Consider the following 23,771-nt stretch of genomic DNA (forward strand, 5'->3'; position numbering starts at 1 on the left):
CCAGCCCTTTCCTTCCCTGTGCAGTTCAACAGCTCCATGTGGAGGTGATAAACTGGACCAGAACCCTAAAGGGCGCTCAGAGCTTAGCCGGGCAGGGGATGGGGAGAATTTCCAAGTGGTAGGAATCCCTGGTAGAGGAACCAGGAACAAGGTGGGATTCAACAGAGCCCTGGCATCCTCAGTGGAAAATGGCACCCTCTAATGGAGTCCAGGCCCCTCTACAAGGCCCAGGCATCCTCAGGTGTGCATCCTAAAGAAAGTTAATACCGAGGGTATTTCCCTAGAATGCTGAGTATAATGGACAGTTAGGGCTACAACCCTGTATGGGAGGAGAGAGGAAGGCAGGGAGGAGAAGGTGGAAGGGCTGGTCTTTGGGGAGCCAGGCAGCCTACCCAGCCCAGGCTAGAGAGAGAGGCTTCAATCTTCTGGAATGTAACTGGGGTCTCCCCTCTACCCCCAGCCTGGGGCTTGAAAAAAGACTACATCTGAGCTAAGAGCAGGCCTCGGGGTGAACACTAACTACCCAGCTAACCTGGACTACACCCTACACAGCAGGGGCGAGGTGAGGAGGAGTGGCGGCCTGCTGGGCGGCTCCCAGGAGAGTGATAGAAATGTGCTTCTACAGGGGCCAGACTGTGTCCTCCCTCAGCATGCAAAAGGGCTCCTGCAGGCCCTAGGGAGGGCCACAGGAAGGCAGCTACCCAGGCCTCATCGGAGCCTCAAATTCTTACAGGCCTAGCTCTGCATCCCTCCCGTTGGACCTCCTGGAGCCGTGGCGACGAGGCCGGGGCAGTGGCTTCTGCCCTTCATACAGGATGGTTTATTTAAAAAGACTAAAATGGGAAGGGCTCTAATGCCTCCCCGAGACCCTAGACCAGAGGCAGAAGGAAACAGGATGACCTTTGATCTCATCCAACAAGGAGGGGTTCTCCTGTTTGGGAAACCCTTACCTCGGTGCCCTTAAACTTAATCCAGCTTTCTTCAAAGCTCGGCTCCCACTACCCCTGCATACGAGAGAGCCCTGTGTGCAGGGCTCTGGAAACTCAGACCCCACAGTCCTCCACCATATCACAGATGACTATGTCCTTTCCAGTCCACCAAGAGCTCCAGACCAGCTTGTTGCAATCCCATGGAGCAAGGACCCCTGGGGATCTGTGCCGGGCCTCAGGCACCTCCTCCTTCCCTCGGATCTCTGCTGGCCCCCAATTCCTAGAGCTTACAGCAGAGGGGCAGGCAGGAGGGATGGATGGATGGACTCAGACAGGCTGCGGCAAAGCTCCTTCCACGGGCAGGCAGAGGGAGAGCCACACTCCCCTTCAAGTGGGGAGCTCTGGCCCCCCGGGAGCTGGCTCCGGATCCTTGCAAACTGCCCCGTCAGCTCTGGGGCAAGAGTAGCTGCCTGAACCCGGTGCCGCAGGAAAGACACTTGCTGGTAATTGGCACCATGGAGAGGGCCGGCGTGGTTCTGGACTTGGCTCTGGGCAGCGAGCTTCCAAGGAGGCAAAAGGGGTGATAGGTGGGGTGGGGGTGGGGGCGGGAGAGAAGTTTGCTCCGCCACCTCAGTCCTTCTCTGACTGTAGCCGCATCCACCAGGTCAAAACCGGCCAAGTCAAAAGTGTAGCCAACCCACTGGGAGAGGGAAGGTCTCAGGGGTAGGAGGTGAAGGAGTGAGGAGGGGCCCAAGGGGGGCAGGTCTCCCCATTCTGCTTCCCCACAGTGGGGAAGCACCCCATCCTCCAATGTCCAATGTGGCCCTGGGCCTGGGGTCCCAGGTCAGGGCTGGGTGGTCTCCAGGCCATCTCGGGGAGCCCCTCCCCATTCCTGGCATTAAGATCGCTCGCCACAGGGCCCCACGGTGCTCTCAAGGGACAGCTGGGATGCCTGCCGGAGCAGAGGACCTGTGGCTGGGTCCACCATGGAGGAGGTGGGGAAGAGCTTGTACCAGCCCACAGCCAGGGTGGTCAAGTCCAGTTCCTCCAGCAGCACTCGGGCCACACCCATGAACTGCTTCCGCTCCATCCTCCCGTAGTTTCCCCACACAATCACCTGCAGGACAAAAAAAACATGACTGATCCCATCTTGCAACTGAGAGCTGGGCAGTTTGCTTAGCTGGTAGAGTGCTTACCCAGCACGTACAAGGCTCTGGATTTGATTCCTGGCATCACACAGGCACCAGGACCATGAGCACTACACAGACATATATGCAGGCAAAACACCCACACAATGAAAGTTAAAAAAAAAAAAAAGCCTGTCACAGTCATTCATAGGCCTTGAGCCAGAACCTGGGGTCCCTCAGGCCAATGTCACTAAGTCCTGCAGAGTCTACCTCTTTGAAAATCATGCAAGGGGGCCCAGCAAGATAGCTCAGCAGGGAGAGATGCCTGCTGCCGACCTTGATGACCTAAGGTCAATGCCGGAGCCCACACAGCTCACATAGGAGGAAGGGAGAATGGACGTCCACAAGTTATCATTTGACCTCCGCATGCACGCTGTGGCATGTGTGCCCCCAGCTCCAAATAAAAGGCAATAAAAGTCACTTGTCTGACCATGTTTTTGTGGCTCTAGTGTCCCTGTTAGGCCACACTATACCTTGGCTCCCTCCCTCCCTCTCGCCCTCTCTGATCCTGCCCTCCACATGGCCCCACCTTCAAATGAAGGAAGGCCTTGAAGGATAGCCCTACATCTGCAACACGATCCCTCTCCCTGCTGCCCCCATGGGGAGCCTCAGAACCCCACATGAAGCATGTTCACTAAGTGGACGTTGCAGTCACTGGTAGCCTCCTTTCTTGTTCCAACTGATCTTTCTCTGCAGTACTTTCCCGGTCTCTTGGTCAGCACCCTCTTGGAGCTGGCCTGTGGGTCTGGATCTGCGGCTGCAGGACCCCCATTTGCTGTCCTGCACCCCATCTTTTAGTTCTGTCCTCCTGAGCGAGGTTGGGCTAACTCAGCCCTGCTCAACTAAGCCTAGAGAAGTAGTTCTCAACCTGTGGGTCACGACCCCCTTGCGAGTTGAACAAGGTTCACATATCAGATATCTTGCATATCAGATATTTATATTATGATTCATAATAGCAGCAAAATCATAGTTATGAAGTAGCAACACAAAAATTTTATGGTTAGGGGGTCACCATAACATGAGGAACTGTATTAAAGGGCCGCAGCATTAGGAGAGTTGAAAACAGGCTTAAGGGACAGTCCTCAGTCACACAACTGTCACTGTCTGCTTGGTTTTTGTTTTTTAATCTTTTTAGAAAATTGTTTTTTATTTTATGTGTGGTATATGTGCAGATGCATGGGCGTGTGTGTGTGTGTGTGTGTGTGTGTGTGTGTGTGTGTACTGCTACCTACAGGGGCCAGAAGAAGGCACTGGATCCTTGCAGTTGGAGTTATAGGTGGTTGTGAGCTATCCAATGTGGGCTCTTGGAATTGAACTTGGGTCCTCTGGAAGAGCAGTAATCACTCTTAACTACAGAGATGACTCTCCAGCCCACGTGTGTGTGTGTGTGTGTGTGTGTGTGTGTGTGTGTGTGAACATACACATATATTTTGTTGTTATTGTTAGTTTGTGTGTGCATGTGCACAAATGTGTGCATGCATGCATGCATGGAGTGTTCATGAAATGGCATCCATAAGGAGGTCAGAGGACAACTTTTGGGAGTTAGTTCATTCCTTCCTGCATGTTTTCCAGGGATGAAACAGCCAAGACTCCTGAAGGGCTAAATTTATAGTGACACAGGAAGTTGTGGGTACAAGTTAGCCTCAGGGCTTCAACTCCCCTGGGTAAGGCCCTTAAGAGACCTTGCCCCCAAATAACACACACACACACACACACACACACACACACACACACACACCTTACCTGCAGGACTTTGCCCTGGGGACTCTCAGGAAACAGCAGCACCTGGTTGTACAGCGGGTCCAGTGACTTGCGGGCCACTTTGGTCTTCTTCTTGGCAATGCAGACACCGTTCTCCAGCAGATAGGCCTTGATATAGGCAGCTGGAAACAAAGGGCAGAGGCAGGGTTCTAGGCTGCTCCCTCAATTGTGGGTAATAGATGCAACAGAGAGGGCTCACCCACATACTTCTGGGGACCACAGAACCCCCAGGAGTATGGGAAAGGGCCATAGGGCAAACGGGTGTAAGGTAGGCAGCATGGGCAGCCATATCTGGGGGATATCATGTAAGGTCACATCTGGGTGGGTAGCATGTGAAGTCACGTCTGGGTGGGCAGGATGTGAGGTCACATCTGGGTGGGCAACATGTGAGGTCACATCTGGGTGGGCAGCATGTGAGGTCACGTCTGGGTGGGCAACATGTGAGGTCACGTCTGGGTGGGCAACATGTGAGCTCACGTCTAGGTGGGCCTGATTTCCTTCTAGTGATCCTTATTACCTCCTCTTTCCCTTGCTTAGTGTTTCTTCCCTCAGTCCACGACTTGCCCACCATGCCATTCTTACACATTCATTTGCCAACCTCTCCACAAATGCTTTCTGAGCCCCGCTGAGCACCAAGTATACTAGTATACTAGTATATACTAGGGACCAGGGTACAGTGACAAACAAGGAAGATCTCTCTCTCTCCGAGTTCAGTCCGGTGGACCACACCACATATATCTCTCAGATGTCCCCATACCTGGCAGTGTCTTGGAGCCTGGCTTGGCAGTAAGTCCCCGAGCCTGGATGATGTCCACCTCCAGCTGGCCATTCCGCTCTTGCAAGCCAATCTCCACGTCCCCTGCAAGAGACGACACTAGAGAGTGGCTTAGAAGCTCCAGTGGGGACTTGCTGTCCCTCTGCACCCACTCCCAGCCCAAAAAGGAGCAGACAAAGTCCCAAAGCTACAGCTTGGACACTTCAGAGGTAGGCACCACGGACGGCTGGACTATGTAGCCCAGGTGCTCAGAGCATGAAGCCATCAGGCAAGGGCAAGGAGGGAGAGGGCACAGGGCTTCGAACACTTACCCATGGGTGTGGTAGCCAGGGTCTGGCGGCCCACAAACTGTGCTGGTCCCATGCTCCCCAAGAAGTCACTGAACTGGGCATCTGAAGCCAGGCAAACACCTCCATAGTTAAGACTGCAAGAAGAAAAAGATGTGCTTTGGGATCAATGCACAGATCCAAAATGTTCCTCATTCCATGATGATCTTTGTGTGTGTGTGTGTGTGTGTGTGTGTGTGTGTGTGTGTGTGTGTGTACTGAGACAGGATTTCTCTGTGTACCCATGGCAAACCTGGAACTCATTCTGTAGACCAGGCTGGCCTCAAACTCAGAGATCTGCCTGCCTCTGCCTCCTGAGTACTGGGATTAAAGGTGTGAGCCACCACTGCCCAAGCTCCATGGTGATCTCTATCCATATCCACCACTGACTGTGCCATGGATGCTGATTTAACTGGCCAGGGGGGGCTATAGAGATCATGGGAGATCGTTCTGGCAGGTGCTGGCACAAAAAGCTTAATGCCTTGATACTCCAAGTGTGGTCCAGAGATCAGCAGCATCAGGTACATCTGGAGCTGGTTAGGATCGCATCACATGTGATGCTTCTGCCCTGCTGCTAGACCAGAATCAGCAGTTTAATGAGAAAGGTCCAGATGATCAGTGGCCTGCACATCAGCCTTGGACCCGACAGGTGCTGCTGCTGCATCTGATATCCGGATATCCACTTTTCCTTCTTTGGTAATAGAACCTCCAATTTTCTTTAGGGACCCCACTTCTCCAAGGCATGTGATTGTAGCAGGGAGGACCAGCTCTCAGGGCACCTCTTTTCTCCTTGGCCAGGGCTTGGCTCCAGCACAGACATATGGCTCAGTTTAGTCAATAAAAATCTGTTATGGAAGCTTTATGAACTATGGGAAGTGTAAAGTTCCCTTTTCCAGCAGACTTGGGCCTGGGACATGGAACTGGAGTGTTTGGTATGGAGAGCCCAGGGATGACGCCTTTATCAGACTGGAGGTATTATGTAGGCTTTGCCTAACGAAGTTACCTCCTTTTGAATACATAAGTCAGTAACAGTTACTATTATTACTTTGGTTAAACCAGCTTTAGCTAGTTTCCCTCCCTGCTTTACCTCTAAGTTTCCCTTTCCTCGTCTAACCTCGAATGGCAACCCTCTGCTCCCCTCTCCAGGGACCCTCGCAGTACTGAGTGAGAAGTGATGGGCTCTGCCTGGCAGAGCTCTGTCTACAGGAACGAGCTGCCGGAAGCTCATTCTCTCCTCTCATCCCCACCACAACCACAGGAGGTTGACTGTTTCTTAACAAACAAAAAACCACAAACCAATCTTTTCCACCGTTACTTAGATGAGAAACACATTTTTGCCCAGCAAAAAGGGTGATCCCAATTCTTGGGCAGAGCTGATGGATCCAGGGTCAGATGCCTGAGCTGGGCCTGGCCACTCAACAACTCTGGTAGTTAAAAGGAGTGCCCCAGAGGACTAGACCAGTGACAGATGCCCTCACAAAGCCTTCGGACTCTACCAGCTCCCAGGTCATGGCTGCTCAGGTCTACCCTCCACCATGTCAGGTAAGCCACTCAGCCAACCCATTCCCTTCCGGTGTACATAATGGGCAGAGCCACAGCAGGCACAGGACTCCACATCCACTACCAGAATTCCCTACTGCCCCCTGGGTCCTCCACACACCAGTAACGGGGTGTCAGAAGGTTGCTTTAGAAGAAGGGTAACCTAGAAGGATACACAGAGACCCAGTTTCATACTTTTAAATTGCAAACCTAAGAAACAGACTTAGAAAGATAGGAACAAGCCGGGTGGTGGTAGCGCACGCCTTTAATCCCAGCACTTGGGAGGCAGAGCCAGGCGGATCTCTGTGAATTTGAGGCCAGCCTAGTCTACAGAGCAAGTTCCAGGACAGGCTCCAAAGCTACACAGAGAAACCCTGTCTCGGAAAACAAAAACCAAAAAAAAACCCCCAAAAAAACCAAAACACCAAAAAAAGGTAGGAACAAAAAATGGGATAGTGCTGCCCAGAAAACAAACAAAAAACATAGGAAGCCCCCAGTCTAGAGAGCAGAGGGAGTCTGGTGAGGATGGAGTGAGCTGAGATCTATGGTCCCCAGGTGAGCTGGTGATGCTGAAGGATCACAGAAAACCCCAGATAGCCTGCAGGGATCTGAAAGCAGTGGGGCTCGAACTATAATTCTTAGAAAGTGGAGCCAAGGAAAGGGCACAATGCTCTGTAGAAATGGCAGCCTGGGTGTCTTCTCAAGTGACCCTGGGACAATCTCTGAGGCCCCAGTGTCCCTCTACACCCCAGATACAAAAGTCGCATGTGCACTTGAGAAAAAGATCCATGGAGGCTGATGGTCTGGTGAAGGACTGTGGCTGAGACCAGAGAAACGATGACTAAGGAGCAGGCGGCAACGGTCACCAGCTGGAAGACACTGGAATGATGGCTGATGCCTATGGACCACACATCCTTCCTCTGTGGTCACAGCAGCCCAGTGATAACAGTCGATGATACCAACACTACCCAGCACTGATAACCCTGCAAGGATACAGGCATTTCAGCCAGCCTCTACGTGACTCACTCATTCACCGTATATTTTTTTTTAGCACGTCCCTGGCACTGTTCTGAGCATAGACCACATCAGGGAACAAGGCAGACGGTGATTTCTGTCCTCACAGGCGCACAGCAAGAAATACTATCAGTGGGCTGGAGAGATGGCTCAGTGGTTAAGAGCACTGGCAGCTCTTGCAAGGACTCGGGTTCCATTCCCAGCACCACACGGTGGCTCACAACTGTCTGTAACTCTGGTTCCTGGGGATCTGACGCCCTCTTCTGACCTCTGTGGGCACCAGACACATACACAGTACACATACATTTGTCCAGATGAAACATGAATACACACAAGTAAATAAACATATCTAAAATAATATCAATTATATACCATGAGAGAAGGTGGCAAACACTATGGGAAGAAAGAGGACACTGGAGCACGTGGGATGCTTGCCACAAACTAAACAATGTATTCAGTGTCTGTGCTTTCTCCATCCTATTAGACCGGTTGTCCCTTGGTACCCATCACAGATTGATTGCAGTTCCAGAACCCCTAGAGACACCAAAATCCACAGATGCTCAAGTCCTTCCTATAAGATGAATGTATCGATAGTGTTTGCATAGACCTATGCAGGTGCCCTCATGTACTTCTTTTTAAAAGATTTTTTTTTTTTTTTGGTTTTTCAAGACAGGGTTTCTCTGTGTAGCTTTGCGCCTTTCCTGGAACTCACTTGGTAGCCCAGGCTGGCCTCGAACTCACAGAGATCCGCCTGGCTCTGCCTCCCGAGTGCTGGGATTAAAGGCGTGCGCCACCACCGCCCGGCCTTAAAAGATTTTTTTTAAGTTTAATTTTATGTGCACTGGTGTTTTTGCCTGCCTGTGTGTCTGTGTGAAGGTGTTGGAACCCCTAGAGTTGCAGTTACAGACAGTGGTGATCTGCCATGTGTGGGAATTGAACCCGGGTCCTCTGGAAGAGCAGTCAGTGCTCTGAACCGCTGAGCCATCTCTCCAGTCCCCCTCATGCCCTTTAAATCATGGGCAGATTACATAAGACACTTCCCACAATGCCATTGCACATGATAATGTAAATAGTTGTTATGCTGTTTAGGAAAAATGACGTGGTAACTTCGTCATGTGCCATACAGATATGACCGCTGCAGATCTACCTAACGGACAACATGAACAGAGGCAAACGATGCTCGTACAGTGGATGGAGGCCCGAGAGATGGCAGGCACTGCGGCAATGTGCATTTGTACACCATTCCATTGGTGTGTCTTCATTACAGTGTCAGGCATGGGGCAAGTCCAAATTTTGCTTTTGGAACTTTCTGGAGTTTTTTTTTTTTGAATATTTTTTGAGTCAAAGCTAGTTCAGCCCACAGAAGCAACTAATGGATACCAAGAGCAGACACACTTTGGCTGTTCCCCCTGGGCCTGTTTTGGCAGTTTACATGGATTCTCTCTACATGTGCTCTATGTCTAGGACATAGATCTAACCCTCTGGACAATCCTGAACCACCTGAGATTAAGCTTCAACAAACCAGAAAAAATGGAGCCTTGATTAAGGGATCTGTAACAGCAAATGAACAACCCTTACTGCGGGCTGCCAAAGGTCAAAGGGCATTCTCTACACATATTAATTCATTTAGGCCTTAAAGGCCCTTGGCCCATACTATTTGTGGACCCATTTTATAGATCAGCGGTAGAGTGGTAACTACTTAAGCCAGGCAGGTAGTGTCTGGCTCACCCTGTCCTCCCAGCATGCACCTCTGCACTCAGCTGACGTTTCTCACATGGGCCACACAGTCCGAGGGGCCTCTCTTCTGGTGCGACAATTCTTTCTGCTTATATGCAGGGCAGAGAGGAAGCCCCTGAGGGTTAACCCCTCCCACCTCACCCCAGAAACAACATCCAACTGATGGCAACCGGGAACGGCCGGCGGCTGGGGTACCGGATAGCTTGATTGCGCATCTTCCACAGCCTCTCCAAGCTTTGGCTACCTAGGGGATGGGGTCATAGGCATGACCTCTGCCTATATGAGCCCCTCCCTTCCTATCAGATTTCTTCTTGCTCCCAGTGTTGATTTCTGGGGTGGCCTCCTATTCCTCTCAAGTCTTTGGTTCAGCTTCAGAAAGAGGCTGTCTGGTACTGGAGCCACACAGGTAAACCCCTGTGGTTATTATCTTCATTCATCAGCAGTGAATTTCTCTATATTTTTATAGAGAAAGTACAAAATACACACCCACTTAAATGTTTGGAGATTAAAGTGTGTACTCACCACATTTATAAAACCAAAGACCCTTAGTTACTCGCACTGAGATCGGCACTTGACTCACAGCTGAGGTGTGGGTTTTGCTTTATGGCCCTGGGTCCCTCCACCCTACCTTCCCAACACTCTGGAGGATCCAGGAACTATTATTCTATAGGGAGGACGTGCGCTCTGAAACCGAGAGAGATGGAAAGGTATCGGGGCCTTGTGGGTTTCGAGGCAGGAAGGAGTCCAGCCCCCAGACAGCACCAGGCATTCTGCAAGCCAAAATTGAAAGCTTCCTCCAACATCCTCATCGCCTGCTCCTTGATTCCTGGTGGAGTGCAGGCAGACAATGGGGGATTGGCAGCCCTGGTAATTAGCGGTAATTGTTTCTAATATCTGGGCGGCTGCCTGATTTCCCATCCCAGGGTGCCTCACTGGCTGCCAAGGCACCAAGCTGCCACCCCGAGCTAGCAAAAACAACATCCATGGAGCAAGAGGCACAGTGTGCCTTGCCCCTGCTGGCCAGAGGACCAACTCCACCAAGAGGCCATGCTCCACCTTGGGATTTTCCTCTGGAGGTGTGGGGAAAAGCAGTCTAATAAATCAGATGTGGGTCTCTGTATGCCTCACTGGCCACCTGCTTGTCAGTGACTTCCAGCAAGTCACTGCTGTCACGGCACTTCCGTTGGTGATCTTAATCCGTTAACGATATCACTCCACTTTGTGCATAGCATGCCTGTGCCATATCCAGGCTCTGCGCAGATCTGTTAGCAAAGGGACATGAGAGAGCTTGCTGACTGTAACATGCTTCACACATGCTATTACATAGAATAGTCCTTGTATGCAACAGGAGCTCAGTAAATGTTCCCTGACAAATTCCCAGACAACAGAATAAAAGATAACAATTAAGATTTGTGGCATGATGTATACCTTCTGTTCCAATGCTGGGCAACATGAGTGAGATTTAAAAATGTTTTTAATTGCATTTATTTGTGTGTGTGTGTGTGTGTGTGTTCGTGTGTGTGTGTGCATGTGTATATACACACTCAAGTGTGCATGCACACATGGCACCACAGTGTGTGTAAATCAGAGGACAGCTTGCAGGAACAGGCCCTTTTCATGGGAGCCCTGGAATTGAACTCAGGTCGTCAGGCTTGGCAACAAGTGACTTGACCCACTGAGCCATCTTTCCGGCCCTTGGGGGTTTTCACCTCTCTGGGCTACAGTTTCCTAACATATTGAGTAAAAATGAAGAGTTCCTGTGTAGCTGGATCACTGGGGACCATGGGTAGGATAATGCAGGTGCACACAGAGCTGCTGCTCCTGAACCAATCACAGCAAGACATCATGGCTGCCGGGCCCTGCTGCCCAGCCTGGCACAGTCTCCTCCCTTCTACTTGGCATTTTCACGGTCCTTCCCGTTCCGGCATAGCAGCATCTGGATGCCTGGGACCAAGCATAGGCCGTGGAAGTGGCGGAAAGCCTGCTCGAGCCAGTTCCTCCCGGGGCCAGTGCCACACAGGCAGAGGCAGAGCCTTGAAACAGGATTTTACCCATTGTTCCACTGGCCTTTTATTTTGTTTTAATGGTGAAATGAGATTTCCTGCAACTCAAATCCTATTAGTTTTGTTTGTGGAGCACAATCCATTTGTCTTTTATTATTAACCTTTGAGCTTTGCTTGGACCCTGTGTTCTTGGTGGTTAAAGAAGTAATTGGGTAATTTACAGGTTTGACTCTATTCTCTTTTCCAGTTGGATCACCCGACTTAATGGCATCAGAAATTAAAAGGCTGTACAGCCCTCATGGTGATTATAGGCTGTGGTTCTAGAAGGTTCTGGAAGTCCATTCTCTTGCCCATTTATCCACTACCCGCTGCCTACTCCAAGCATGTCCATCCATCCAGTCACACACACACCCCCACCCCGACACACAGATTCACCTCGTACAACAATCTGCTGCAAGGTAAAATGTGCCGTCCTATAAATGACTGAGGAGTGAAAAAAATCCTGCAGTGAAGATCACAGGTTATGAAGAAAATGGGTCAGAGTCACATAAAAAGGTGTGTGTGTGTGTGTGGCGGGGGGGGGGGGGGGGGGGGGGGGGGCGGGGGGCGGGGGGCAGGGGGTGGACACGGACACACCTGGTAAATACGGTATAGAGTTTAATACACATTAAATGTCGAGAAGTGCTTAAGTATTACAATAAATATGGTGCATTACCTTGACGAGCTGAAGATGGCTGGCAGCATGCAAAGGGTTGCCCTCTGTGGTTGGTGTGAAGCAGTGGAGAGGGCTGGCTGAAGCCAGGTGGGGCACTGTACCACAGCAGATCCTAACACCTGCTAAACCGGGGGTGCCTCGGTCACTGGGAATGTGTGCGTTCCTAGGTGAAAGCCGCTTTCTGCATTCACATCCTGTTGCTGATAGACGAAACCCCCTCCTGACTGAGCAAATGTGGAGTCAGGGTGAAGCTCAAATTGTTCCCTAATACTTCAATCGTGTTGCAACAAATTCTAGTTTTCAAAACAAGCAGGGTCGCAGGATTGGCCGTGGGCTAAGAGACACTGGACCACATGATCTAGACTGCAACTCTGAAGTAGTCAAAACTTTTCCAAGCTTGTCCCCTCCCTGAGAGTGGAGTTTCTGCACAGAGCCAAGGATTTGCTTTTCACTTATCAATAACTTGTCATGAGCCAAGCCTGATACTGTTAACTGATCAATGTTAACTCTTTTACTCCAACACCTTTATAAATCTTAATAAAACTTATCATCAATGTCTACTTTAGAGAAATAGTGTAAAGCAAGACACTGGAGTAACAGTAATCCAACCAAGACTACTTGGCTAAAAAGTGGCTGATCTGAGATTTGAAACCCAGGTGTCTGGCCCCAGAGTCCAATTTCTTAACCCTTAGAAGACACAGTTGACCCCTATTGTGCCCAGAGTATTGATTCTCAGATTTCTCCTGGATATCAAACCTCATGGATGCTCAACTCCCTTAAAGAAGATGGTATATTTGCATACTAGGTAGGAACATTCTCCTGTAGCAGTCTCCTGTACTTTAAGTCATGTCTAGATTCCGAATGTCTAATGCTACATAAATTCTATGCAAATACCTGGTCTCGCTATCAGGGTTAGGAGGAAATGACAAGAAGAAATGTATACATGCTGCACCTGTTCAGCACAGACAATATTCCATCCAAACATTTTCTCTATGATTGTCTGAAGCCATGGATGTGAAGGATCTAGATAGAAAAGGTCAACAGTACTGTCCCCATGTCTCCAGAGCAGAGCCTGAGGATTTGCAGTTCAAGCTCTGTGGTCAGGCAGGCCTGGGGTCACATCCTGTCCCCATTACTCACTAACCATGGAGATCCATGGTTTCACTCTTTAGGGCAGAGTCAGACATGGTCAAATGCTCAGCAAAGCCTAGTGTTATAAAACAAGAAAAAACTAACTCCTTCCTCCTGGCCCATGGTCACACCCTCCGCTAGTCACAATGACTCTGCTAACAGCACAAGGTTGGTGGGGAGGGGGCAGGGGGGTTCTTGCTATCTGCTAATCTCCTGGGCCTTTCTTTGGTGATCATGCAACCCTGAGCCTGGGTTGCGATGACCCTGTCATGAGCTCACTTGCTACTTCCCTAGGCTGTGGCAGAGTGACCCAGACACCTCAGGACAACAACAGACAGAACAGGCAGCTGGGTCCTGGAAGCCAGCTCTGGGAGTTGCTGGGTTGAAAGAGAGGATGTTAAGTCCCTGGCTTTTGTGAGATGAAGGAGACAGAGAGGACCGAAAGAGTGGAATGTGGACATGCTTCTGTCGTGCCTAGCTAGTCATCAACATTCGAGAATACCAACTGTGAGCCAGCTAAGCAGGCACTGAAATCACTGTCTAGTGGGACAGAGAGTGGCCAGTGCTATGGCTGGAGAGGCCGGGGGTGTGCAAGCTGCGGATCCAGTCAGAGAAATGGCAGACTTGTGAGCCATTCCATTTCTCCCGCTATGCCCAGAGCAGACATTGCTAATGAGCTTCAGCACCCTGACCAGGCCTGAATTTGACCCCCCCCCTCCTCCTCCTCCTCCTCCTCCTCCTCCTCCTCCTCCTCCTCCTCCTCCTCCTCCTCAGCACAGCACTCCTGGGAGTCACTACAGTTTAACTGGCCTTGGCACACGAACTGAAGCAACGCGCTAGTCCTTCACCGAGGTCTGGAGGAGTGAGTCAGAGGGTGACGAAGGGGTAGGGACAGGAGTGCAGGTAGAGGAGCTATGGAGGCTGAGACGTGAGGCAAGACGGTGGCGAGCAGAAGGTTCGGGGAGGTGGACAGAGAGAGGCTGGGAGAGGTCAGCATCAGTGAGTGCAGGATGAGAGACTATGGAGTCTGGAGCCAAAAGGAGACTTGCAGGTGTCTGGGTAAGAGCAATGGGCCCCTCAGCTAGGGCCCTCAGGGATGGGCATGGGAGAAATGGGTGATTCAAGAGACAATTAAAATGGGCACCTCACTGCAGGTCAGGGAAGGAATACAAGAGAGGGGGTAGTCTAGGACGTTCTGGTCTGGGTGGCTGGGAGGTTGGGGGTCTTGTGCACTCGGTGTGATGGGCTTTGCTGATCTACCTGCCACTCTATGGCCATCCCCTTTGTGCCTCGTCCATGTCTCTCTGGACCCTGAAGAGTTTCTCTAGTCCCTCGACCATGGTACTACAGAAAGAGCAAGAGACGGAAATAGGAGTGCCCACAGCAAGTAGCAGTTACCTGCTGAGAGGCTGCACTCAGGAGCCTGCTCCTTGCTGGCTGCCAGGCTCCCCCTCAAGACTGAGCTGCCCACGGAGGAAGCTGGCGCCATACAGCACACCCATTAAACGCCTCCCCTGCCCAGCCTCTCACAACATTTCTCAGAATCCCCTTCCAAGTAAACCTCTTCCAATTGAATATACATATGAAGTCTGGTTGGAAGCATTTCAGGCCTGGGGGCAAGGGTGTGGGATGTATGTGTTTGTGTGTGTGTGTGTAAAGTATGGTATGTTTGTAGAAATGTGTATATTTAGGTATGTGTATATGTATGGGGTGTGGTATGTGGATATGGGGTGTATGTGTAGTGTGTGACATATGTATGTGATGTGTGTAAAGTTGAAAGTTGGGTGTGTGTGTGGTATGTGGACTATGTATATGTGGTGTGTGTATGGTGTATGCATGTATGTGTATATGTGTATGCATAGGTATGCATATAGATATGTATATGTAGGGGTATGTGTTAGGTATGTGTGTGTTTGTGTGTGTGTGTGTGTGTGTGTGTGTGATATAGGTATATGCTTCTAGGTGTGTGTGTGTGTCTGTATGTACAGGTGTGTATGTGTGGGTATGTGTATAGGTATGTGTGTGGGGTATGTGTATATGGTATAGGTGTATGTATAGATGTGTGTATATGTATGTGATATAGGTATATTCATCTAGGTGTGTGTGTATGTAAGTTGTGTGTGCATGTGGTAGAGGTGTGTATATAGATATGTGTGTGTGTGATATAGGTATATGTGTCTAGGTATGTGGGTGGGTGTGGGTGTTGGTCTGTGTGTAGTGTGTAGTTGGTGTGTGTTAGCATCCTCAGGACTCCTTCTCAGGCTTGAACTCTAGCCTGTACCCTTTCTCTTAGTGAGATGGCCCTACTCTGACTCTAGCCCCTCTGTCCTTCACAAATAAAACTCCAATCTGGGATGAGGTAGAAAGAGGTTCCAGAAAAGGAAGCTCTTTCCAAGCTCCATAAGACAATACACATGCCACATGCGGAGTCCTGCACAGGAGGAAGATGGAGGGACTTTGTGTTCTCTGCTCCAGAAATGTTCATTGATGCAACAATTCAACAAGAGAAGGGGTTGAGTGTAATTGGGCAGGAGCCTGGATATGAATCCCAGCTCAGCTGCTTCCTTGCCCTGTGACCTTGGGCAAATCACCCCCTAGCATTTCCTCTTCTACCAGTGGGGCTATTAGCATTCACACCACCATCCAGCTGTTATGGGGATTAAATGAGTCAACATAGGTCAGGGCCCTTGGCACAGGGTCTGCACAGTGCTTTCTACAGCATTCACACGACTGATGTGGCCATTAAGCCAGGGTGTCTTAACACTGTCTTGACACACCAGCTGGGGATCTTGGTGTCATGTGGATTCTGACCCAATGGGTGTGGACAGGGCTGAGATCTGGATTTCTAACAGGCACCCAGGGGGTGCTGTTGTTGCTGAAATATGGTCCACACTCTCAACAGGAAGGGGTGAAGTCACTACTACCCTAGAGCCTACAGCAATTTCTCTGACAGAGGTTTAAGCTGCATGTATTTCTCTGCCTGGAGACCTGGCTGGGATTGCAGCTTGGCCGTCATCTTCATACCTGTATATCGGTTTCTGGATGATTGGCCAGTGCCCTACAGTGGAAGTTCCTGAGGACATAATTTCCATGATCGCCAACCCAGCTATCTGGCATAATACAGGTGACTAAACACATGTGTTGACATGGAAACTCATGTGGAAAGCCCCAGTGCCTTTACATGCCTGGTAGCTGGGTGCTCAGTGGCCCAATCCAGGAATGCCAGGGATGGTGGCCTTGTGGGACTCCTCAAGCGAGGTTGGCTCCCTGTGAGCATCTGCTGGGCTGGCAAGAACCCAAGAGGTGGGGAGAGGGGAGGGCACTCCCACCCCTTCCTGTTCCAGAGCCTGGCAGCTGGGTCTGACCAGCTCTCCAAATATCTAAGGAACAGAAGGGGATGGCCACAAATGAACACTCCCTGTCCCTTTCTCACCCAGGGGCTGGGTGAGGTGGCAGCACCTGGCTGGCCTCCAACAAGATTCAATCCCTTCTAGATTTCTTGAGGTTGATAATTCTGGGGTGGCTTCGTAGGCTGGTGATGCCACCAAGGACACAAAGTCCTTCCACCTTTCTCTTTCCAGACTTGGCATACGGCATGCTAAGTTGTCATGTATTTATGATCATCTGTCCCCACTGCTGGAAGTAGTATCTTCCAGACCTTTCATCTTCCCTCAGTTTCCCCAAGCATTTAATGGCCACTACAGCCAATACCTGCTCAGTGCTCATTCGCACTCTGTAGACTCATTTGTATGTGGGATGGCTCACTCTATCTGTTAGCAATTGACCCAAACCACACAGCTCACAGCGGCTGAATTAACACTGAACAACACTGACAGTGACCATTATCACTGTCAGCCATGTGCTGCTCACTCTTCTAGGTGCTTCCCACATATCCACTCCCCCTCACCTGCTCTCTGGGCAGCTCCCTCTGTTACTGCCCCCTTTCTACAGTGGACAAATGGCTCAGAGAGGAGGTGACTTCCCCAAAGCAGCATGGCTACTAAGAAGCACGAACCACAGGCCAGGGCTGCCCGACTGCTGAGCCTGTTTTGACCCTGTCTGTAATGCAGTTGAACTCTCTGGTCCCTGGAGGCACACATCAGCAAATGCTACCCAGAGCCACTTTCTACCACAAGCAGGCAGGGCCTCTTTTCTTCCTCGTGATACCCTCCTACTACGCTTCCCCTGCGGGAGTCCTCTGATGGCCTGAGCCTGCCTTTTCTTTTCCGTGACATAGGACTGCAGCTTCGATACGTCAGCTGCCACCTAGGGCACCACACTGCTTCCCCGGGACCTGGTTCTTTTAATCTCTCAAGGCCAACATGATGTCTTCCAGCCTAGAGATCACAGAGGTACCCAACGTGCCAGTAGTAGGGACAAGACTAGGCCTCAGGCCTCCTGAATCAGACTGGTACCTGTAGGAAGGCACTCGCTACTCCCTGGGTGCCTGGATAACTTCCTCCAAGCTTAGCTGCCCTGCCAAGTGTCTTAGGTTACACAAAAGGCAGGCCGGTGCCCTCCTTCTCCCCCTCCTATTCTTCCTCCTCTCCCTTCTGCTGTCCACCCCTCTTCCCTCCCACAGGAAAGTCTCCCTTGAGGTGGGTGGACCAGCAGCTCTGCCAGGACCAGACCATTCATAAGGCCAGAGATGCCCAGTGTGGGACGGGTGAGGGTGGAGTGTATGTGAGGGGGGACGGGGGTAGGGGTTCGGGGACAAGGCTTTCAGCCAGCAGGAGACCCACTGAGGCCGACCAGCGATGAAGGCAGAGGCTGAGCCCTTCCCACCCCAAGCTGGCTGGAGTCTGCACCCAGTCACCAGCTGTGAGGGGGTAAGCCACTCAGCCAGTGCAATCCAGCAAAACCCCCATGAAGACAGTGTTCTGTTTCTTGCCTTATCCAATACAGCTGCCGTGAAGTACGTGCAGCCACGAGGACCTGAATGGAGTTAGCCTGACAGAGGAGCATGGTGGTTCGTTTAATTTCAGTCCATTTACAGTTACACAGCCATGTGCAGCAGACATCTGCACAGGTAGGTGGCACAGACTTTAACTTTCCCAAGTCTCAGTTCCCTCGGGTGTGATGACAGGGAATGTGACACCCAGGTCCCTTCCTTGCCTTAAACGACAATTGGAAAAGCGAAGCAATGTGGTCGTGTAGAGTGAGCTCTAGCTGGGGGTCAGGACCCCTGAGTTCCGTATATTAGTGGCTGTGTGGCCCTGGGCAAATTTCCAACCCCCTCTGAGTCCTGGGCTGTCTGTATAGTATGGAGTTATTTTGAATCTAAAATTCTTAGCCAGGAACTCATGGATGGGCATGAAGGGAAACAGAAAAGAGTAGGTTTGTGTGACTCTGTGAGTGTGTGTGCGAGTGTTTGAGTGAGTGTGTGTGTGTGTGCAGGTGTGCTCATCAGGGGAGGCAAACTCCAAACTTCCCCTAGTCTTCTAAGAGCCCCATGAAGGTGAGCCCCTAGCCTAGATGGGTTCCTCCAGAAGGCTGAAAAGCTGACTTCCTGGGCTCCCTCCCAGACACACTGCCCGGGTGGCTGGGACACAGAGCCCTGTCATCTGCATTTGTAACACGTACCCGATCCTGGTCTGCAGTCCCGAAGGAAACTCTGGCGAGAAGCCAGGCAGCACAGCCTTCTCAAGACTTGACATACATGAGTCTTTATCAAGCCCTAGTTTGTATTTTTAAAACCCAGCTGGGATTTTAAAAACTAAAGAAAAAGGAAACAATAATGATATATTACTGAACCCCAGTGACTCCTTTCTCTGGCTTATCTTCCAACACTGGTATACAGTAGGTGCCAAGCACTGTCCTATGCTCTTTATACATATACATAACTCAGGATTACGATTGTGAACACTTAATCCTCATAACATCCGTGTCTCTTTTTTCTCCTGCTGCTGTGATAAAACACTGTGAGGCAAGTAACTGAAGGGAGAAAGGGTGGGTTCCAGCTTGCAGTTCAGGGTACAGACCATCACAGCAGGAAGTCGAGGCAGCTGAACTGGAAGCAGCTGGTCAGATGGCACCCACAGTTGGGAAGCACAGGGCCACAGCTGCTAGTGCTCAGATAGCTTTCTCTCTCTCTCTCTTTTTTCAGACAGGGTCTCAATAAATAGCCCTGGTTGTCCTGGAACTCTCTGTAGACCAGGCTGGCCTCAAACTCACAGAAATCTTCCTGCCTCTGCCTCCCGAGTGCTGCAATTAAAAGCACATGCCACCATGCCCATGCTTTCTCCTTTTTTCTGCAGTTCAGAACCCACACCCAAGAAATGGAGTCTTCCCAACTCCATTAAACCAACATAACCCTCACAGGCATGGCCAGAGACTAAATTATTCCTTCCAGATGTGCCTGGAGGCCTAGGTGGTCCTATAGCCCGTAAAATTGACAGCTAACATTAACCATCACAATCCCAAGGTGGTTGATGCTATTGCCTCATGTTACAGACAAGGAAACTGAGGTTCAAGGATGTGACCTCTTCAAGGTCACACAGCTCCAAAGTGGTAGAGCTGGGATCAAGCATAAAACCTAGGCTCTGCTCCTTACCGATTTCATCTGAAGGCCCAAAAGGCTTAGTCAACATCCCACCGGCCCAAGAACTAAGGGTTCTTGAGAGGCTTGCTTAATCCCTCCCCCACCGAGAAGACTGGGAGCAGGAGGGCTACAGGGAGGTGCAGGCCCCACACTCACTTGCCCTCGGAGCCATAGCTATTCATACTGTCCTCGATGGATTCATGGCTGGCTTGGCGCAGTGTCCGGCTGGGCATCTCCACGGCCAGGCCTGTCTCTGTGCTCCTCTGAATGGCACCCTTCAGCCTCCGGCTGTCTGCTGTTGAGCACAGGGGCCAAGAGAAATGGGAGAGACATAGGGAGGGGGAGGGACAGAGAAAGAAGTTGTCTGGTTAGTGTTGCAGCTGATGGCAGCCAAGCTTCAGCCCTTACGCAGCCCACCAGTGTCCTTGATCCCACTGGCTCGCCCGCACCCGCATCCCTGGGGCTCAGGGTGCTTGCCCTTCATAGCTACCCAGCATGCAACACCCTCTCGAGCTTTGTTAAGGGATAGGCTTATTTGCATACTTTCTCCTCTGAAGTCTTCTTCAATCTCCCCCTTGTTGTCTACGGATACCATCTTAAACACCTACTATGGGTCATACTCTTTTGGGTGCTCTGCAAGGTCAGGCCAGGGCTTCTCAATGCCAGAGTGACTGACTCTGTGGGTAGCATCCTGCCATGTTGTTGGCGCTGTCTTGTTCACTATGGAATCCCTAGCAGTGTCCCTAGCCCTCGACACTAGATGCTAGGAGCATCCCAGTCCAGCCATGCCAACCAAAATGTATCCAGATATTACCAACTATTCTCTAGAGAACAAATTCACCCTCACTGAGGACCACTAAGATCACTGGCTTTGTAGGCACATGGCAGGACTCAAATCCTGAATGCCTTTCTCATTGGCTAGAGAGTACATGAAAAACTCACCAGCTTCCCTGGGTTTCCATTTGTTTATCTGTAAAATGGGAGAGCTGCAAGGTAATGATGAAACAAAATGGCCTTTGTGGTTGGAATTCCTTCCCATCATGTTTTTCTTTATCAGCCACTCACTCCTTTGCCTCCATCTTGTGACACCACCCTCTCTCTCTAAAGGCCTCTAACCAACTCATGTCAACCCAGCCCCTCCACAGCCAGCCCCTCTGCCTAGGAGCCTGTGTTTGGTGTTTCCTGGTGCTGACTGCGCAATGTGGTTATGTGTTGGCTTTTTATTGGCCAGCTTCCACATAGGTGTGTTCACCAATGGGAGCCTCTGAGCTCACTGTGGACGTCCAATTGGTGACTGCTGGGTAAGCCACGGTGCCCCAAGGAGTCCATAAAGCTGAGGTTCCTAGTCTTGCTGCTTCAGTGTAGAGGACAATGGCACACATCAGGGACTGGTTCACAGAGCCAGTGAGGAGGAGCAGCAATATGCCCCTTCCCAGAAGGTATCCCTCAGAGCCCCATGGCCTGATAATTCATGGTAAGCCTTACCTGTCCCATGGGGACTATGGCTCACTATGGATGGGGTAGATTCTTGATTTTGTTTTGTTTTGTTTTATTTATTTATTTATTTTTTGTTTCGAGATAGGGTTTCTCCGTGTAGTTTTGGTGCCTGTCCTGGATCTCGCTCTGTAGACCAGGCTGGCCTTGAGCTCACAGAGATCCACCTGGTTCTGCCTCCCTAGTGCTGGGATTAAAGGTGTGTTCCACTGCCGCCTGGCAGATGGGGTAAATTCTTAATGAGACCTTTCTTATAGCATCCTAGAATCTAGAGATAGCCTGGGGACCTCAAAGGCGTCATCGGTGAGTACTCACTGACTGACCCACTGGGGGTGCAGCCATGTGAACCCTGTCCTCATGTGGCTGCCAGGTGGGCCAAGCCACCTCCAGCCTTCTCTTCTGGCCTCTTCCCAGCACTATAATGGCATCGTGGCTTCGCGACGCACAGAGTCTCAGATACCCATGTAGAGAGCTATCAAAGCTGTTTATGTTTGCCCAAGTGTGTGCTTACATGTTCCTGTCCCCTACATGCGCCCCTGGTGTACTGATACAGAGGTGTCTGTATACTCAGAGAAACACATATGAATACACACGCAAAGATGCAAGGAATCTAAATGTCTATACATGTGTGTTTCCACCTGCTATCTGTGTCTGAGGGCAACTAGGTGGTGTGTACCTGTGTCATCCAACTGTCTGTGTGTGTTTCCATGGGTCCCTAGCCACCACTCAATGTGTGTCTGAGGGTAACTGGGTACACCAGATGCGCATCCTTCAAAGGTCCACGCCCACCCACTGGAGAAAGCACACCAAAGAATCAGCAGTATGCATTTCTCTGTGTTTCACCCAGTGTCTATGAACACGTGATGGAAGTGTATTCTGTCTGTCCGCATTTATTTTCTCTAACCTGCTTCTCTCTAACCATCCATCTCCATTCCCACTTCTGTGTTCAACGGGTACAGAGCTATGGACAGACCCAGAAACACCCAGGTAAGAGAAGTGTCCCTCTACACACAAACACATGGAGACAAGTGCAGTCATGCACAGGGACAAACAATCCCTCCCCGAGGCCTCAGACCCACAACCAGCACCTGCAGACATGCTTCAGACACTTTCCCAGGCATCCGATCCCCATCCCTGAGCCCTGTGCCCCGCCTCCATGTCACTGTCACGGACAGACACAGAGTCACACATGACAAAGAGTTCAATCCCCAGGGCCGAGGAGGCCAGGATGTATTTCATGGCTGTGACAGCCTGTAGCCCTCAAGGAACCTCACACGCAGGCTCCTGGGCCTCATGCCAGCTGGATTCAGGAAACAGAGTCCAGCTCTTAAGGAGGATGGCCCGGGCAATGGCCATGAAGATCAGACTGTTCACTCATGGAGCTTGTAAGGGGTTAATGACGGGATGTTTGCCACCACACCTGGCACACAGTGGATGCTACTCAGAAGTGGCTACAGTCATTACAGAGAGAGAATGACCTCATGACACTTCCCAGTTCACCATCTCCAACTGTCTTGCTGACGTTTTCATAAACATGCTGTCTTGTCTGTGCAAGCAAGCACTCCAAGAATGCTCACCATCTAACCTCAGCTACTCAACTCTTCTATTAATCTCTTGCTGATGCTGTCTCAGGCTCTTATTTCCTAGGAGGAACATGTCCCTCCTCTGGGAGTGAGGAAGATCAAAACACAGAAGAGACATCGTCCAGTCTGATCCTGAGAAAGATCACATCAGGACAGGTGGGTCATAGGGCAGGAGAGTTGGGAAAGCATGAACACAGTCACTATGTACTCAGGGGCAACCATCCCCTCCATAGATAATGGGGACAAGTGCCACTACCTGGTAGATTAAACGTGGAGGAGGCTTTCCAGGAGTGGTGAACACTGGGCAAAGGACTGTTTCCATCCTGCACAATTGCCATTGTGGAGCTCAGAGTTTGTGTTCTGTGGACCCTGGGTACCAAAAGTGCAACCGGCTACCTTCAAAGGCTGGCCACCCTGTTGTTTAATAAACAACATGGACTCCCATTTTTCACAGGCACTCAGCTTTGCTGTACCCCAAACTCCAATTGTATAGTTTGCATTTTCTCCCACAGGGTCCTAAGTCCCCCCTCTTCCAATTTATTAGAGGGAGGAGAGAAGGAGACAGGGAAAGGGACAGGAGGCAGCAGTGACCAAGGACTAGAGGATGGAGCTGAAGTGGCATGGTCCCTGGCTCTGTGGCCTCACTGTCGAGAGGGGAAGCTGGCAAGTAGACAATCAGTGATTAATCGCAGGTAAGCTAAGTGCTGGGAAGAGCCAGCGTTAGATGTAGTGGCACACCCATGGAGGTCGGCAGAGATGGGGACTACTTAGGACACTGATTCCTTTACCCACTGAGCCGGAGTTACGGACTCCGTCTTTCTTTGACATCTTTGATAGTGAATTCTACTGGATCTCCATCTGCCTCTGGCCATGGCCTTTGTTGTTCACAGTCCCACTGGCTTCTACACACATTAGGCCCTTACTATCTATCCATGCATCCTTGGGGGGATCTCTCTCTCTCTCTCTCTCTCTCTCTCTCTCTCTCTCTCTCTCTCTCTCTCTCTCTCTCTCAGAGCCACCCTATGCAAACGAGCCC

General features: G+C 50.7%; 1 protein-coding gene across 1 annotated transcript; it reads right to left on the reverse strand.

Annotated features, from left to right (window-relative positions):
- Nucleotides 1–583: 583 nt before the first annotated feature.
- On the reverse strand, nucleotides 584–20,253 carry Rims4 (regulating synaptic membrane exocytosis 4). Its single transcript, XM_059258974.1, has 6 exons — nucleotides 20,202–20,253; nucleotides 19,815–19,953; nucleotides 4,964–5,076; nucleotides 4,635–4,736; nucleotides 3,860–3,999; nucleotides 584–2,046 (listed from the first exon to the last, which is right to left on the reverse strand). The coding sequence occupies exons 1-6, from the start codon at nucleotides 20,251–20,253 to the stop codon at nucleotides 1,828–1,830; spliced, it is 765 nt and encodes a 254-aa protein (XP_059114957.1). The 3' UTR covers nucleotides 584–1,827.
- Nucleotides 20,254–23,771: the final 3,518 nt, after the last annotated feature.

The sequence above is a fragment of the Peromyscus eremicus genome, chromosome 4, assembly GCF_949786415.1.
Source record: "Peromyscus eremicus chromosome 4, PerEre_H2_v1, whole genome shotgun sequence".
Classification (NCBI taxonomy): domain Eukaryota; kingdom Metazoa; phylum Chordata; class Mammalia; order Rodentia; family Cricetidae; genus Peromyscus; species Peromyscus eremicus.